We start from the raw sequence: 15,322 nt of genomic DNA, 5'->3' as shown, positions 1-15,322 counted from the left end.
GCAGCCTCTACACACGGGCCACATTATTCAGAAGAGAGGGAAGCAGTAGGGAAGAAGCACTTTTAAAAGTAGAAATACTCACAAAGCCATTTCAAACTGTTCCAGCCATTTTTTCTTTAAATCTTTTGTTTTGCAATAAAATTCTAACCCATTGTGTCCTTGGGTATGGATGAGGTAGAAGCCATAAGACCACTGTTAAAATTAATATTCCTCGGTTAATACGAATCATGCATGAGTAACATCACGTTCCCAAATTCGCTACACCACCACCATCATCCTCCACAGACCTCTCGTAACGTTAAACTGTGACCAATCAAGATCCCCACAGTCAACTTCACATCTACAACCGTTTCTATGCCAAAGGCGTCTGTCTTGGTCACTAGCATTTGGGATGATCCTATCAGCTGTGACCCTGTCCCACGCCTTCCCCTAATCAACTCCAGAAACAGAAACTCCTGAACCGATGCGCTACCCCTCCCGGGAATGGAAGAGCACATATCCTTGAATGTTCAAAGTCATGAGTGAACCGCAGTTACGAATCTCCAAGAATTCACCTTTTTGTTTTCTTTATCCGTTGTAGGATTGTTGGCTATTTTGTACTGCTGGAGATCTATTATTTCCTTCATTTCATAGTTGTCACCTTTTCTTTTGCATACAATCACTGCCAAGTCGAATAAGAAGATGTGCCTGAGAGAGAGAGAGACTGATTTAAAATGGGTTGGAAGCATGTGTTAGTTCTTCCCTTATAAACTGAATTAAACCACACAAACACTTTTCCTTTGAGTTGAAGACATTGGCAGTGCTGCACCCTGAAAGGAATGAACTGTGAGCATTGTGCCCTTCACTGCCCTTAACTAAATCAGTGGCCTCGCTGTCCCTCAGTTTCCTTATTTAAAAACAGGGGGGAAATTTTGCTTATTTGGTTTTTTTGTTTTGTTTTGGTTTTTGTTAATCCTCATCCAAGGATATTTCCCCATTGATTTTTAGGGAGAGGGAAAGACAGAGAGAAACATCAATGTGAAACGCAATGATTGATTGCCTCCTGCATGACCCTGACTGGGGCCCGGGCCAGGGAGGAACCTGCAACCAAGGTACATGCCCTTGACCAGAATCAAACCCAGGACCCTTTGGTCTGCAGGCCAAGGCTCTATCCACTGAGCCAAACTGGCTAGGGCAAAAAAAAGGGAAAATTTTAATAAGAACAACAGGCACACTCAACATAGCTATAACAAACAACTGAGCCAGGCCAGTGTGGTTCAGTGGTTGAGCGTTGACCCATGAACCAGGAGGTCAGGGTTCAATTCCCAGTCAGGGCACATATCCGGGGGTTACAGGCTCGATCCCCCGTAGGGGGCGTGCAGGAGGCAGCTGATCCATGATTCTCATGAATTATTGATAGTTTTATCTCTCTCCCTTTCCCTTTCTCTCTCTGAAATCAGTAAAAGATATATTTTTAAAAAAGAAACAAAGAGATTAGCCATAAAAAGTGTTGCCCTTGAACCATTACTTTTGTTTGAGTTTAAAAGCTAACCATTTACAGAATAATGTGAGTGGAGACAACGGCAATTAGCTTCTACTGATGTTATTAGGAGTCCGCCCGATTGGCTTTCACAAGGATGACTGACACAATGTAAGCCCCCGTGGCCGTCTGGGGAGCGAGATGTTAGTATTGTCATTTATTGGGGAGGAAACTGAGGCGTGGGGAGCTCATCTGCTGAAGGTCACGCTGCTAGTGGGGTGCTGAGCGGGTGCCCACCTGGCCCAACGGTGGGCCCCGTGCTCTTCCCCTGCAGGCTGCGCCTGGTGGTTACAGGCAGGAGCCACCTGAACCGCCGCCTGAGAGGCACAGGAGCAAAGCGCAAACTAGAGGAAACTGTGGTTAAATTTACATGCTGCTATTTCTCCTTTCTTATTAAAAACAACGTAACTGGGGAGAAAAACTCTCATCCCATCATCCGATACCAATCCTTGTACCTTTTCGAAAACTCTCTGTGATTTATACGCACACGTTTTTGAAACTATGATCATGGTACATTCGTGCAGCCTTAGCACCTGCATCCCTTTCAAAGCCCATTTTCCTGGAGATGCTACCAGGATGCCTGTCTCCTGGAAGCGACCTGTGGAGCCTGGGTATCAGGTGGAAGCAAGAGCTGATGCTGCCCCCTGCTGGCTGGCTTCCTCATCTGCAAAGGTTCCAGAAAAGGGCCACTTCAACCCAGTGATAATCACACATAATTTGGGACACCAGGCCACGCTCACTCATCTCCAAGGACCCCACCTACCAGTTCCCTCCAGAAAGGCTCACTCACGCAGTGATCCTCGCTCAAACATCTTCCTTCGGACATTTGGTATCATTTTCGTTATTTTAAAATGCAGACCCCAAAAATGAAACAATTGTGTGGTGGTAGTTACCTGTGCTATGGTGCCTCTACCTCTCCTCTCAGTATCGTGTGCACTTTCTTTGACCCCAGCTGACATTCTCTAGCTGCCATTTCCTACTTAAGAACTTAGACACACCAACAGGCAGCAAGCAGAGGGACACCACCTACGGAGTCCACGTGAGGAACGGTTAGGGAGCGGAGGCTGGCTTGCCCCTCGGGTCTTCCTTCGTGGCCCGGTTTTGCCGGGAGAAAATGTTTCGAGGCCTCCCCAGGCTCGGCTAGGAACGGCTTATTCTGAAAGTGCCCGCCCCCCTTCCTCACCGTTCTTGCTTTGTGTGCTTGTCCAGAGTGGTGATTCGGATCTCCCCGTCTCCCTGAGGCCGGCCAAACAGCAGCACTGGTTGGTTCTAAAACAGAAAATGTACACACCTCAGTGTCTCATAATCACATTAAAAAAAAAGGGAGAAAATCTCAGTGAGGATGTGTATTAAGAACAACTACTGTTACATGACAGCTTTTATCACTTCACGTTTTTAGCGCCCTTACTCTAAAAGGCTCCGGTCTCCATGATACACTTTCAAAAACAGCCTGTCCTTGGTCCTCCTGGGAGGCAGGCTGAGGACATTAACTAATTTTACTTATAACCCTAATGAGGAAGGCAGCTACCCAAAGAGAGAATTCATCCTAAGAATTCAAGTCACGAGGAAGGGGCAGGAACTAGCATTTCCTGAGCATCCACTCTGGCTCAGCCACTCAACAGGGCGAAATGACATAGACCCGGCCCTCATGGAGCTCCTAGCCAGCGGGGAAATAAGTCTGTATTTACAAATGCGTGACTGCCATGCAGGGCAGCATGCAGGGCCGGGGACCCGCTTTGGTTTAAAGAGTCAAGGAGGGTGCCCCCGCTCAGAGATCTCAAGACTGACTGGTTCTGACTTAGCCCGCCGGCTCCGTGGCTGAGCGTCGGCCCATGGACCGGAGGTCACGGTTCCATTCCCGGTGGGGGCACATGCCCGGGGCTGTGGGCTCCATCCCCAGTGGGGGGCCCCCCCGACCACCAGTAACTCTTCTGCCCAGAACCCCTTCCCCCGGATCCCTGTGCTGCGGCTTCTTCGTAGACTTCAGGTTCCAGGGGCCACCACCTCAGAAGGGCTTTTCTAACCATCCTATCTAAATGAGGCCTCCCCTTCTCATCCCTGTTGTATCGCCCTGTTCACAGCACTATCTCAAAATAGCATCTTTAAACTCTCTTTTCCCTGTCTCCTCCACCATGAGACCATGGGGCTCAGAGTTCCAGCCCCAGCCCCAACCTCAAGGTCAGGCGCACAATAGCCACCCAGCACATACACATAAAATGAGTAAATGACGGGAATCAGCAGGAGTATGTACGGCCATGAGGACGCCGAGGTCTGGGATCTGGATGGCTGGGGAGAAGCTGTGTGATTAAGGTGAGGAGACGTTGCCAAACAGGAACAGGGAAAATAAACTAGAATTAGAAAATGGAAAGTAAAGTGTCTTTTCTTCAAAAACCACACGTGGTGGGGTAGGGACGCTGGACGGAGTGGCCATGACCTACCAGGTTTTCTATAGAGAGCTGGAACTGCCTGATCTCACGCAGGGTCTCGTTGTCTCTCTTCACTTCGTTCACGTACTGTGCCAAGTCCTGCGGAGGGAAGAGAAGGGGACAAAAGAAGGCCCATGAGACGGGAGGAGAGAGGAGAGCTGTCCGAAAAAAAACACACGGCATTCCCTTCAGGAGCGGCAAAAGCACCCATGGCTTTTCGATGGCCATCGAATCAACCAAAGCTGCTCACCAAGAGCAAGTTAAAAATATCTGGAGGACAGCCCGGCCGGCGTGGCTCCGTGGTTGAGCATCGACCTATGAACCAGGAGGTCACGGTTCAATTCCAGGTCAGGGCACAGGCCAGGTTGCGGGCTTGATCCCCAGTGTAGGGTGTGCAGGAGTCAGCTGATCAATGATTCTCTCCCATCATTGCTGTTTCTCTCTCTCTCCCTCTCCCTTCCTCTCTGAGATCAATAGAAATGTGTGTGTATTTTTTAATGTCTGGAGGACAGCTGGGAAGACCGAAGAGGTGTCACTTACCTCACCCTTGAGAAGAACAGGATTTAAAAAAAAAAAAAAGTGACCCCACGCAGAACAACAGAAAGGGAACCAGGTCATGATAACGTACGTTCCGAAGACATTAACAACGACCCTGAGAGGAGGACATGTCAGGCGGGTTGGAGTAAGGGCAGAAAGGAGGGCTCGGTGAGGGAGGGAAAGGTAACTAAGTTAGATCGGGAACCTGCAGGACTGTTCTCTGTCATCAGCTCGTGTCTCTATTCCTGGGAGCCTTCGATCACGTCTCCTTTGAAAGCAGAGGGGACGGAGGCGAGAGAGGGCAGAGAACTCGGGGAAACAGGGCGCCATGAACACGGCCCCCTTGCTCCCCGGGCGCCGCCTATTTTTAAATGTCTGCTCTCATTTCAGAGGAAACAGTAGCTCATCTTCCACCCGGCGACCAGCTATTTTTATTGTACGCGCTCTCCATTCTCTGTGTTCTGGGGCCTTTTTCATCGTCTCTGTTCCCTTCAGTTCATCTGAAGCAGCGGGAACAGAACTCGGACAAAAGGCAGTTCTGAACTCTGTTCTAAATGAAAGTCTGACTTTTCAGGGCCTGTATCTATAAATGATCTCTTAAAATTAGACTTTTTGTAACAATAAGTAACTGGGTGATGGGCCCTGACGGGGTGGGTGCAGAGCCGGCGGAGAGCTGGGCTCGCTGGGAAACGGCCCAGAGACACGGAGAAGCACCACCACCGTCTCACAGTCGCCTCGAGTTTTGCTCTGAGGACACGTTTGCTTCTGTTCTACATTAGGGACGAGTACTTCCTTCACAGTCCAGCACAGCGTGGAAGCTGGGTCTTAGCGATGCCCCATGTGCTCAGAGAGTCTGCCTCTGTCTACTCGTCATGCTTGACTTCCAGGTTCCCCTGAACATAGAAACCCAGCCTGCACCTCACGTGCACTGACGCTCAGCACCCGCAGGAGGCCACCTGAGAAAGCTCCCGCCCACCTGGTGCTTACACAGCCGCAGTGTTCTACTGGCGACCCGCAGAGAATGTCAAAGGCCACCACGATACGAAATCATTCCTGGAGGTGATGGAAGTTGTCATAACATTCACAAATAACGAAAATTATTTTCGCCCGGCCAGCGTGGCTCAGTGGCTGAGCATCGACCTATGAACCAGGAGGTCACAGTCTGATTCCCAGCTGAGGCACATGCAGGCTCGATCCATAGTATGGGGTGTGCAGAAGGCAGCCAATCAATGATTTTCTCTTATCGTTGATGTTTCTGTCTCTCTCTCCCTCTCTCTTCCTTTCTGAAATCAGTAAAATTTTATGTTTTTAAATTATTTTAATTTGCCTGTTGGTTTTATGTGATTTTGTCTAACAATTAAATTCATGCAAGTGTGTTTATTTCGGTTAAAAACTATTCAACTCTCCCCACCAGAAACAAAACTACACAAATACTTAAGTATGCTGTAATATATCAGCATACCACGCATATGGATCAGCAGAGCGTCTTCTCTTGTTTTCAGGCAAGAATAACAAACACAAGCAAGGTCACGGCGCATCGCTTTACCTTCATTGCATCCAGAGCCAGCTTCAGATTCGCCTTCTCTGTGGGGTCGGTGGTATGCTTGACCAGTTCCTATTGGGAAGACACAGTTCAGTACTATTTTCATCAAATTAACACCCAAACGTAAGGAAGAAAACATTTAAAAATTAACCCTTTATGTGGGTCTGGCGCAACCACAAACAGTAGAGAATTTCTCAAAAAATTAAAATGGAACTGCCTCGTAAGACTCAGCAATTCCGCTCTGGAAATATACCCGAAGAAACCCAAATCACTAATTTGAAAGGATATGTGCTCCCCTGTGTTCAGTTACAGTGCAATTTACAATAGCCAACATCTGGAGGCAACCCAAGGCCCCATCATCGTGGGACTGAACATACTTTCAAAATTTAAAGTACAAAACAATCCAAGAGAAATTAGGAAAAAGTTTGCTAAATTTCATAAAAGTATAGTCACACTTGATACTTTTAGAAGCGTGTCTAAAACCTTGTGATACAAACAGATGTGTCTTGAAAACTGCACCTTCTAAACTCTTCCATTGGTATTTATTAACCAAAGTTACTAAATAAATTATTCTCTTATTTTGGACAGGTTTTTAGTTCCACGATGTCTCACAAACTGATCGCCTTCGTCTTCCTTATTATTTCTTCTTAAAATCCAATTTGAGTAGAGTTGCTCTGAGTTTAGGTCTCATACATGTTTTAATGCGTTTTAAAGAAATAATCAGGGTTTGAATTTCTGTGATTTCTCAGAACAAAAATAGGGATGACTAATAATTCTGCGGCTTCAGTGCAAGAAATGTAATATAAAGAGGTCCCAAGCACAGAAGACTCCAAATCACATTTCACATGCAGGTAGGAGACCTGTTTAAAACAACATTTCACAAGCGTCAGCAGAGGAGATAGGCTAATGCCGTAGGACATGCCTTTGGAGCAGAACTAATGAGTCTCCTGGTACAGCCATCAAATTAAATTTATAAGACTCTCCACCCTCATTAGAGGACTGACCGTGGACGCCGTAAGCTTTGGGGTTATAACGAGAATCCCTTCGAAATACATGCAGCTTTATTATCATCTACTAGAGCAGAAAGCAACCCAGAATGTGACACAACTCTCTGCAGGTTACGGTTATCAGGCAAAAGTTCTCCCGGAATAACCTGCTGAACCCGGGTCTATAGCATTATCGAGAATCTAGTAAGGGATTAATACTGACGACAAAGCACTGGGCCGAAGGGGTCTTCATATTTGTTTTGACCTGATTATTTAATTTTTAAATCTGTCTGGAGCCAGCTCTGTTTGAGGGACAGGAAGTGTGACCTTGGGAAAAATGAGACTCACCTTGGCTTCCAGGAAGGCCAGCTTCCACCTGTCATTTCCCGCTGCGCCCCACTGGTAACTGAGAATGGCAAGGGGATCGGGCCCCAGACACGGAGCCTCAGGCACTCAGTGGACGCCTCGCGAGTATTTGGTTGAAGGAATGAACGGACAGGGGTTTAAGTGACGTACCTGCAGGAGAAGGTGGTACTTTAACACGCGCTGCATTGGGACCACGAGCAGGTCTCGGAGAGTGAACTTCCCGTTGTTGGCGCGTTTGGAACATTCCTAGGGAAACGTGGTTTTTAAATCGTGCGTTAAAAACCGTTAGCTTTATCAAAACCGTTAGTTTTATGAAACACGAAAAGACGCAAAGGCCATACGCAGAACTGTGACTGCGTGATAAACGTCTCCTTTTCCTGAACAAGCCTTGTTTCTAAAAAATAGAAAGCACCTACAATTAAAAACCAAAAATAAACCAAGCTTGGAGCATTGCAGCTCAAACTATGAATCGGTAAGAAAAACTCTTTATGTATGAAGATTCTTTCCTCTGGGCCTTCCAGGGTCTCCCTCCCCACAGGCTGACAGCTCTGCCTTGTCCCCAATCTCATCCAAGCCCCGGCCCATCCAACCCACATGGGCCTCCCCACCAACATACCCTGGTTCTCTCCAGCTGCCATGTGCTTGGCCCAGTTCCCGGCAAAATCCAGCGTTCTCCTCAAGAACTACACTTCCAGGCCTTTAGTAACAACCCCAATCAAAATGATGCCCTCTCTTTGTGGGTCTTTTCATTCTTGTTGTACATAATCCCTCCCCCAAGATGTCTCCCATACCTCTAAGATTCTAGTATTTGCTGAAGTGTTTGTTAAACTGGATGAAATGAAATGACTGACTCCAAAAATATGCTCAAGTGTAAACCTACTGCAGGATTCAATGTCTCAAAAGCCTTGGGTTTCTTTTTTTTTTTTTTTTAACATCACACTATTCTTTTTTTAAAGTGTATTTTAAACTAGTACTTTACTGATTCTCACAGATCTATAGTGTCGTTCAAAAAGAACGGCTCAGTTGGTTGAGCATCGTCCTGTGCACCAAAAGGTCACCGGTTTGATTCCAGGCCAGGGCACGTGCCCTGGATGTGACCTCGATGCCCACTAGGGGGTGTACAGGAGGCAGCTGATAGATGTTTCTCTCCCTCTCTGCCTCTCTCGCTAAGTATCAATTTAAAAAAACAGAGCTCGTAAAAATATTATTATTAGTGGGCAACTTAGTAAGTCCAAAATCCTCAGACAACTGCACATCCCAGACCAAGGAATTTGGGAAGGAGCTCAGGAAAGGGTTATAGTCAAGGAAATACTCCTTAGCTCCTGACTTGGTTTCCCTGTGCCCACACTTAGCTCTTCTGGAACGTAAAACGATGTATCACCAGAAGCGATAAAGCAAACCCCATCAGCTCTAATGACCACAGCACCTAATGAGTGTCTGACTGAGGATCTTAAGCAAGAAATGCCAGCTCGGCCTGGCCAACTGCCGCGGGGCACTGAAAGGATAGCTATGGCGCTGACTGCTTGCTTCCACACATTGGAGAGCGCTCTGGGTCATGGGTCTCAAAGGGGAGGTTAAACTGCTAATTCTGTGGTCATGGATGGGTCCCCTCTCCCTGTGAAGTCCCACCCAGTGACCGTACTCTGCATGTGCAGCTCCTTAAAACAGCTTGCACCTGACACCTCCTATATTATGACATCTAACACAGCGTCAGGAGCGGAAGTGTCACACACTACCATTCACGCTGTGATGTGATGGAAGTCAGTGTAAAACTCTTGGGGGGAAACTGGTTCCTTTCAGTCCGAAGCCCAGGCTTTCTCAGCCCCAACGTCCGGAAACTACCCGCATCCACCTCACTCCTGAGGCTCTGGTGAGACCAGCTCCTGAGGCAGCCACAGCCTTAGGCTGTCCCACGGCGGTCACGTCCACCATGTTATACTGTGTACAGGTAGCTACTACTGCGCTTTATAAAATGGCCGTGAAATTATACTGAGAATACGTGGGGACATTCACGGTCGCACCGGTCGGGAACAGGAATATCTGGCTCTTAGGTTGGTTCATAAACCGAGAGACAAAACAACAGGCACCTCTAACTTCAGCTTGACGTCTTCTTTCGTCTTAGAGATGTAGTCTAAGCTGGAGATGGCCGACTCCACGGCGCTGCAGTACTGTCCGTAAATCACCAGCCTGGAAGGGAGCGAGACGAGGAGGAAGTCTCTAGGACAGCAGAGCACGAACATGGAGGGGGAGAGGCAGGACTTCCGTCTCTAAACCCACAGCGAGGGAGACACGAAGCAAACCTGGCCTGTCGGCACCCCGCTGCCTAGGAACCCCGGCAAGCGGCTCCCGCCCAGCCTCGCAGCTCAGCCTCGCACTCCTCTCTCACACACACCACACAGGCAGCCAGCGAGGAGGGTCACGCACAGGGAGGGTATTAGAAACGACCCCTTTTATTTCTACGTTTGACCGGGGCCCATTGCATGGACATTTTTACAGCAGGTGGGTTTTAAAAACTGGCTTGACTAGGTGCTGAGTACAAATATACACACAAAACAAAATTTAAACTTTCCGGTTAAGCTCCTGTTATATAAATGTCTACTCAGTACGTGGTCCGCCGGAAACTAACAGAACGTCGCAGGCCAGCTGCCAAGTGCCCGTTAGAGGCCAACGTTTCACTGTTTACTCACACGGAAGCCAGGTTGTGTGGCGCTACAGCTGTACTGTAATCGTTACTTATGACTCCGTTCACTCATATGCCTCCCGCCCGTCCTCCTTTTAATTAGGAAAATGCATTCTCTGAAGAGGGGACGAGGGGCCTGGACTGTGCGGGAAGAAGATGCGTCGCCCCGCAGGGCCTCAGCCTGCTCCACAGAGGGGCCCCGGAAGGACACAGAAATTTCCCAAAGGGGCTGGGAATTTACTGTTTCTTTTAACTCTACTGATACATTCGTGTTTGTCTAATTGTTGATGCACAGCAATTTATGAGCCACTTCCGAGTCAGCATTAGGAGCTATGGTGCTTGGTTATAAAATTTTAAGCTAAATTCCCAATTCATGGGACCTGTTGGGAAGATTTTTTTCTCTAACTTACAAAGGGAAACTGACGTGCGTCGTGAATCAAATGCCCCATCATGGAGAAGGATAAGGTATGAGAGTTGGAAAAGGCACCGGGTAGCAGCTCCCCCACAGCCGACACGTACAGGTGGGGAGGAGGAGGCGGGCGAGTTGGCGAGACTTCCTGAAACCAGAGGACGCGGGGACAGGGTGGGCGGGTCCGCACTGACGGGCAGGGCAGCTGTCTGCAGCAGTTTTTCCTTTTCCTTCTTTTCCTTTTTGCTTACTGCTCTGTCATCCACATGGAGCTCACTGCCACCAGAGGTCCCAGATCCAGCGTTCTACCCGCCGCCCCACGTGTCCGCATGAACAGTGCTGATTCCTACCCATGAGCTGTGTTCACACTGACCCTCACCACGATGACCCGCGAACAGCCCCAACATTTCAAATTCAGAAGTTACCTTTCCTTGTAGTTAATGAAAATCTGATACAAGTTCTGGTCATTCTTATTTACGATGGAATCGTGAATTTCTTGCATTAGGTTCCGATGAACTTTTACAAGTTCCTTAGAAAAGAAAGCAAGGTCAAAGTTAGTTAGAAATCAGAACAACAACAAATCACCGGACCCCAGAATCCCTATTGCTGCTAGAACTGCCATCCAAGGACAACCTAAAGGCACTCAGTACAGAAACCTGCTCGCATCCACATGTGTAAAAAGAGGAGGGGAGGAGGGGAGGAGGGGGAGAGGAGGAGGGAAGGGAAGGGGAGGGCAGAGGACAGGAGAGTGACAGGCCACATGAAACAGCAATTTCAGATCTGACTGGAAATGCCCATGTCCTGTGCGAGAGAAATGATTTCACTGGTTATTAAAGGGTAATTTATTCCTTGTATAGAAATAGGCACAGCTCATTTTCATTTTGTAACTGCTGTAAATGTTTCAATTCAACTACCAAGTGTTTAATGTTTTATTGACAAGATAAGTGGGGGCTCGTGTCCGGGGGGCATGGAAATGTGGATTTACACTTTGGTCAATTAGTGGTGTCCCAGGGCTGCGCTCACAACAGTCGCTAAATCACCAGACAACTGGGGCAGAAAGAGGGGCGAATCCATTGGACAAGGCGGCTGACCCAGCTCCTCACGGGCAGGATGTCACATGTCTCCTGACAGGCAAGTAATTTCCAGTCAGACGGTCCTGCCAGTCACAGCCATGGAACCAAGGGGCCAGCCCCCCACTAGCCCCTCCCCTGGGCCCTGAGACTCCCTGACCTCACTGCCCAAAGGCACCAGGAATATGTTGGGCCCGTCCTTCTGGCTTTGGGGGGAGAGGGGGTGCTATTGGTTTGTTTATATATTTTTTATTGATTTCAGAAAAGAAGGGAGAGGGGGAGAGAGAAACATCAATGATGAGAGAATCATGGATCACTGCCTCCTGCACACGCCACACTGGGAAATTGAGCTCCCAACCCGGGCATGTGCCCAGACCAGGAATGGAACCGTGACCTCCTGGTTTATAGGTCAACGCTCAATCACTGAGCCACGTTGGCCGGGCGGGCCTGTCCTTTAGCTGAGGCTCATGAAAAGGCCTGTCCAATGGGGTCCTCGATGACAATGACCGTATTTGGGTGGTTCAAGGTCCTCATCTTCCTAGAACGTGCACTTGGTTATTTCCTAACCGTTCACTTGACGTTGTGACCTTCCTTCCTGCAATGTTACAATCAGTGAGAATGTCTTCATTGGGCCCAAATCAAGGACAAGACCAACGTGCCCCAACTAGCCGACAGGGGCACGTCCACAATGTACGTAAAGAAGCAAAACAGACGGGGCCAGTCAGGCGATGCAAGCACGCCTGGACACAAAGGCTGACATATTACACATGAAAGCTGTGCAGTAAGACCACAGCCAGCTCCAGAGGCCTCAGAACATGAGTCTTGCCCAGCATGACCTCAGTTGGCATAGCATTTGGCTGGCTTCATGCTTCCAAGTAAATATTCTTTTAGGATAATAAAACCATTGGAAGGTGCTCTGAAACTTGAAATGCTTACATAACCTATTAAAATAGACTACTGAGCCCAGTGGCATGGCTCAGTGGTTGAGCACTGACCTATGAACCAGAAGGTCATGGTTTGATTCCGGGTCAGGGCACATGCCCAGGTTTCGGGCTCCATCCCCAGTAGGGGGCGTGCAGGAGGCAGCCAATCAATGATTCTCATCATTGATGTTCCTTTCTCTCTCCCTCTCCTTTCCTCTCTGAAATCAATAAAAAATATATTTTAAATAAATAAATAGAATAGGCTGTTGAAGCATAAGGAAGTCATGTATTTCAGAAATTGGAGTTAAGGTTGATATAACTGGAAGCAGAAAAGAGACACCAAGACAGTGGAGGAATGGTAGGAGTAGAGGAGACGGAGGAGTCAGGACGGTGTCGGTAAGACGGGGTTGAGGGCCTGGAGGAACCACGGAGCAGTGAGTGGGCCAGAAGGGGGGCTCCCCCAGACACAGACAGGAGCCCAGGGACTGTTGAACTAAGACTCCCTCAACATGAATCTTATCCATGTGTCTTCTGCATGTATTCTGAGTGACTTTTGATTAACGATATGACTTATCAGTTATTTCTTGAGAATATAGCTATAAGAACTCAAGAGGCAGAAAATAGAGTCAAAATTGTTAAAGAATACCAGAGAATGTTACAACAGGGATCTGGAACCCCAATAAGGATTTTACAGAAGTACCCCACGTTTAGCGAGCATAGTTTCACTTACGGGAATGTTGATGAAGACAGAATCAAATTCTGCTGCTGTCAGAAACCGTTTTAGTGGTGCCATGAAGAACTACCCGGAGAGGAGAGAGAATAAGAATTAAGCACAACTCATCCTAATCTAGATAACAGATTGTCATCAACAAACAGTAAATATTTACTGAAAGTCGGTTGTTTATCAGTATTATGAATGTCCAAGAACCAGCAGAAACTATTTTCTCTGCCTTACAAATCACAGACTTGAACAGAGATAGAAAGACATAAATACAAGTTAATACATTTAAAGCATAAAATACTTTGGGTGGTGAGCACACAATGGAACAGACAGATGAAGTATTATAAAATTCTATAACTTCCATGACCGAGAACCAGAGTTCTATTGTGTTCACTGCTACATTCTCAATCTCTGCACGCAGATACTGAAATCAATCAATAAATAGTTGTGGGAGGATTAAAGCTTCTTTGAGATCTGTAAACCCAAAGTTCTACTGAAAATCAGAATACACACACACAGAGGAAATACTGAGCCCAGCACGTTCACCATGCCAGGCAGGAGGGGCCTCAAGAGTGACATCTGGTCACTTACTTTCTCTATTGATTCCAGTGTTTCCGTGTATTTTTCTTCCGTCTGCTTAATTTCTGCGAGGCAGCAACTTCGTATGTCATTCTCTTGACATTTCTGCAATTAGAACGATCCCATTAAAATTAGTTAATCAAATTCATGTGTTAATCTCTCTGGCGGAAACTAGAAAGAGATCAAAATCATTGCTGGTTTTCTGAAGCTTTCCATTTCTAATAAAACACATAACCGAGAGATCGGCATGGTTATAACTAGTAACCATGACCTGTTACTGCATCTGGAGCCATAGAAACGTGGCATTTTACAGTCAAAACAACCCTGGGAGTCTCTGGTCTAATCCTTTCATTTTACTGGCAAGGAAACCAAATCTGAGTGATAAGTGACATGTCACCAGCAAAACAATAGCAGAGGAGCAATGGGGCTTAATTTCATGGAGTCATGGAATTGTACTGTTATGAAAGAAAATCTTCTGTGACAAAGCAGGTAAATATTCTTTTAGATTTGATGTCGCATCAAATATACACATAAGGGGCAAAGGTAAGAAAGAAAACAAACAAAAAAGCCATCCCAGCAGAAGTTCCATAAACAATTACATTGAGTCTTTAACATTGTCACTTGCCCAATAAAACACCCAGAGTAACTCAAAAGAAAAAAAACAAGGCAAGTGCCTACGGGTTGCTGCACCTCCTCCGCTTTCATTAAGTCCTCGTAGACCTCTCCGCCTTCGTCCTCCCCGTAGACACAGTCATACAGGCCCTCCTCATCCTCCACGCGGGTCTCGCTGGAACGAAGGGCACGGGAGAAAGGTCACTGTCTGGTAGGAAACGCAGGAGCTAGAAGCAGCTTCCTGGATTCCCATGGAAAATCCAGAGGAGACATAAAATGGAATTCGTGGCGTCGGAGGCTCAGGTGACGGCTCCGTCCCTCCTACAGGGACAGGGACAATGACAACAACAACAGCGATGGCAGCGACCTGGACATTCGCTGCCCTGACTTATGCACAGTGCCCCCTGACCCCTCTGCAGGAGCCCGCTGGCTCCCCAGGCCGGCATCGGTGGTGCTGTCAGGCCGGCCCTATCAGTGGGTCCAGCATCGCGATCAAGACTTCGAGAGGACAACAAGGCGTTGAACTTGCCCCAGACAACACAGGTCCGTGCAGGGCAGGACTGAAAAGTCTGCCTCACACTTGGGATGCGCTGATCACACTATCGAAGGGTAGGGTACGGAGAAGATGGGGAGCTGAAGGGGATCTAGTATGTGACCAACAGTCTTTCAGAGGCATCACTTTCTGCAGGCTTGTCACTGCCAAGACCTCGTGCAGTGGGTTTCAGACCACGTTCCTGCTGGAGGGCACCTTCCTTGCGACTGCCAAGCGGGCACCGTCTGCCCTGCCTCTCCAGGAGTGGGGTGCAGTGTCTGCTTCATGTCCCTTCGCTGCCTCACTCCTCTGCCTCCACCTCTACATGCCTGGGAAGGGCTCAAATTTGACTTGGCGGCGGCCTGCCTCTCTACTCTTCAGAGAGCCCTGCATGCGTGGGCCACACAAAGGCAACCAGG

General features: G+C 47.8%; 1 protein-coding gene across 3 annotated transcripts in view; it reads right to left on the bottom strand.

Annotated features, from left to right (window-relative positions):
- VAV3 (vav guanine nucleotide exchange factor 3) overlaps window positions 1-15,322 on the bottom strand; it is a 163,723-nt gene that overhangs the window by 95,408 nt on the left and 52,993 nt on the right. For all 3 annotated transcript variants that reach the window (XR_009449880.1, XM_059674535.1, XM_059674536.1), the window contains exons 5-15: window positions 14,438-14,546; window positions 13,772-13,864; window positions 13,190-13,258; window positions 10,892-10,995; window positions 9,465-9,564; window positions 7,528-7,623; window positions 6,029-6,097; window positions 3,958-4,044; window positions 2,703-2,788; window positions 555-687; window positions 83-192 (exon numbers count right to left, since the gene is read on the bottom strand). Coding sequence is in view for 2 of the 3 variants with exons in the window: in XM_059674535.1 (XP_059530518.1) it covers window positions 83-192; window positions 555-687; window positions 2,703-2,788; window positions 3,958-4,044; window positions 6,029-6,097; window positions 7,528-7,623; window positions 9,465-9,564; window positions 10,892-10,995; window positions 13,190-13,258; window positions 13,772-13,864; window positions 14,438-14,546 (1,056 nt within the window). In the remaining variant the exon portion in view is untranslated. The remainder of the gene's footprint in view (window positions 1-82; window positions 193-554; window positions 688-2,702; window positions 2,789-3,957; window positions 4,045-6,028; window positions 6,098-7,527; window positions 7,624-9,464; window positions 9,565-10,891; window positions 10,996-13,189; window positions 13,259-13,771; window positions 13,865-14,437; window positions 14,547-15,322) is intronic.

This window comes from Myotis daubentonii, chromosome 18 (genome assembly GCF_963259705.1).
Source record: "Myotis daubentonii chromosome 18, mMyoDau2.1, whole genome shotgun sequence".
Lineage (NCBI taxonomy): Eukaryota > Metazoa > Chordata > Mammalia > Chiroptera > Vespertilionidae > Myotis > Myotis daubentonii.
This window is presented reverse-complemented; position numbering and strand designations above follow the sequence as displayed.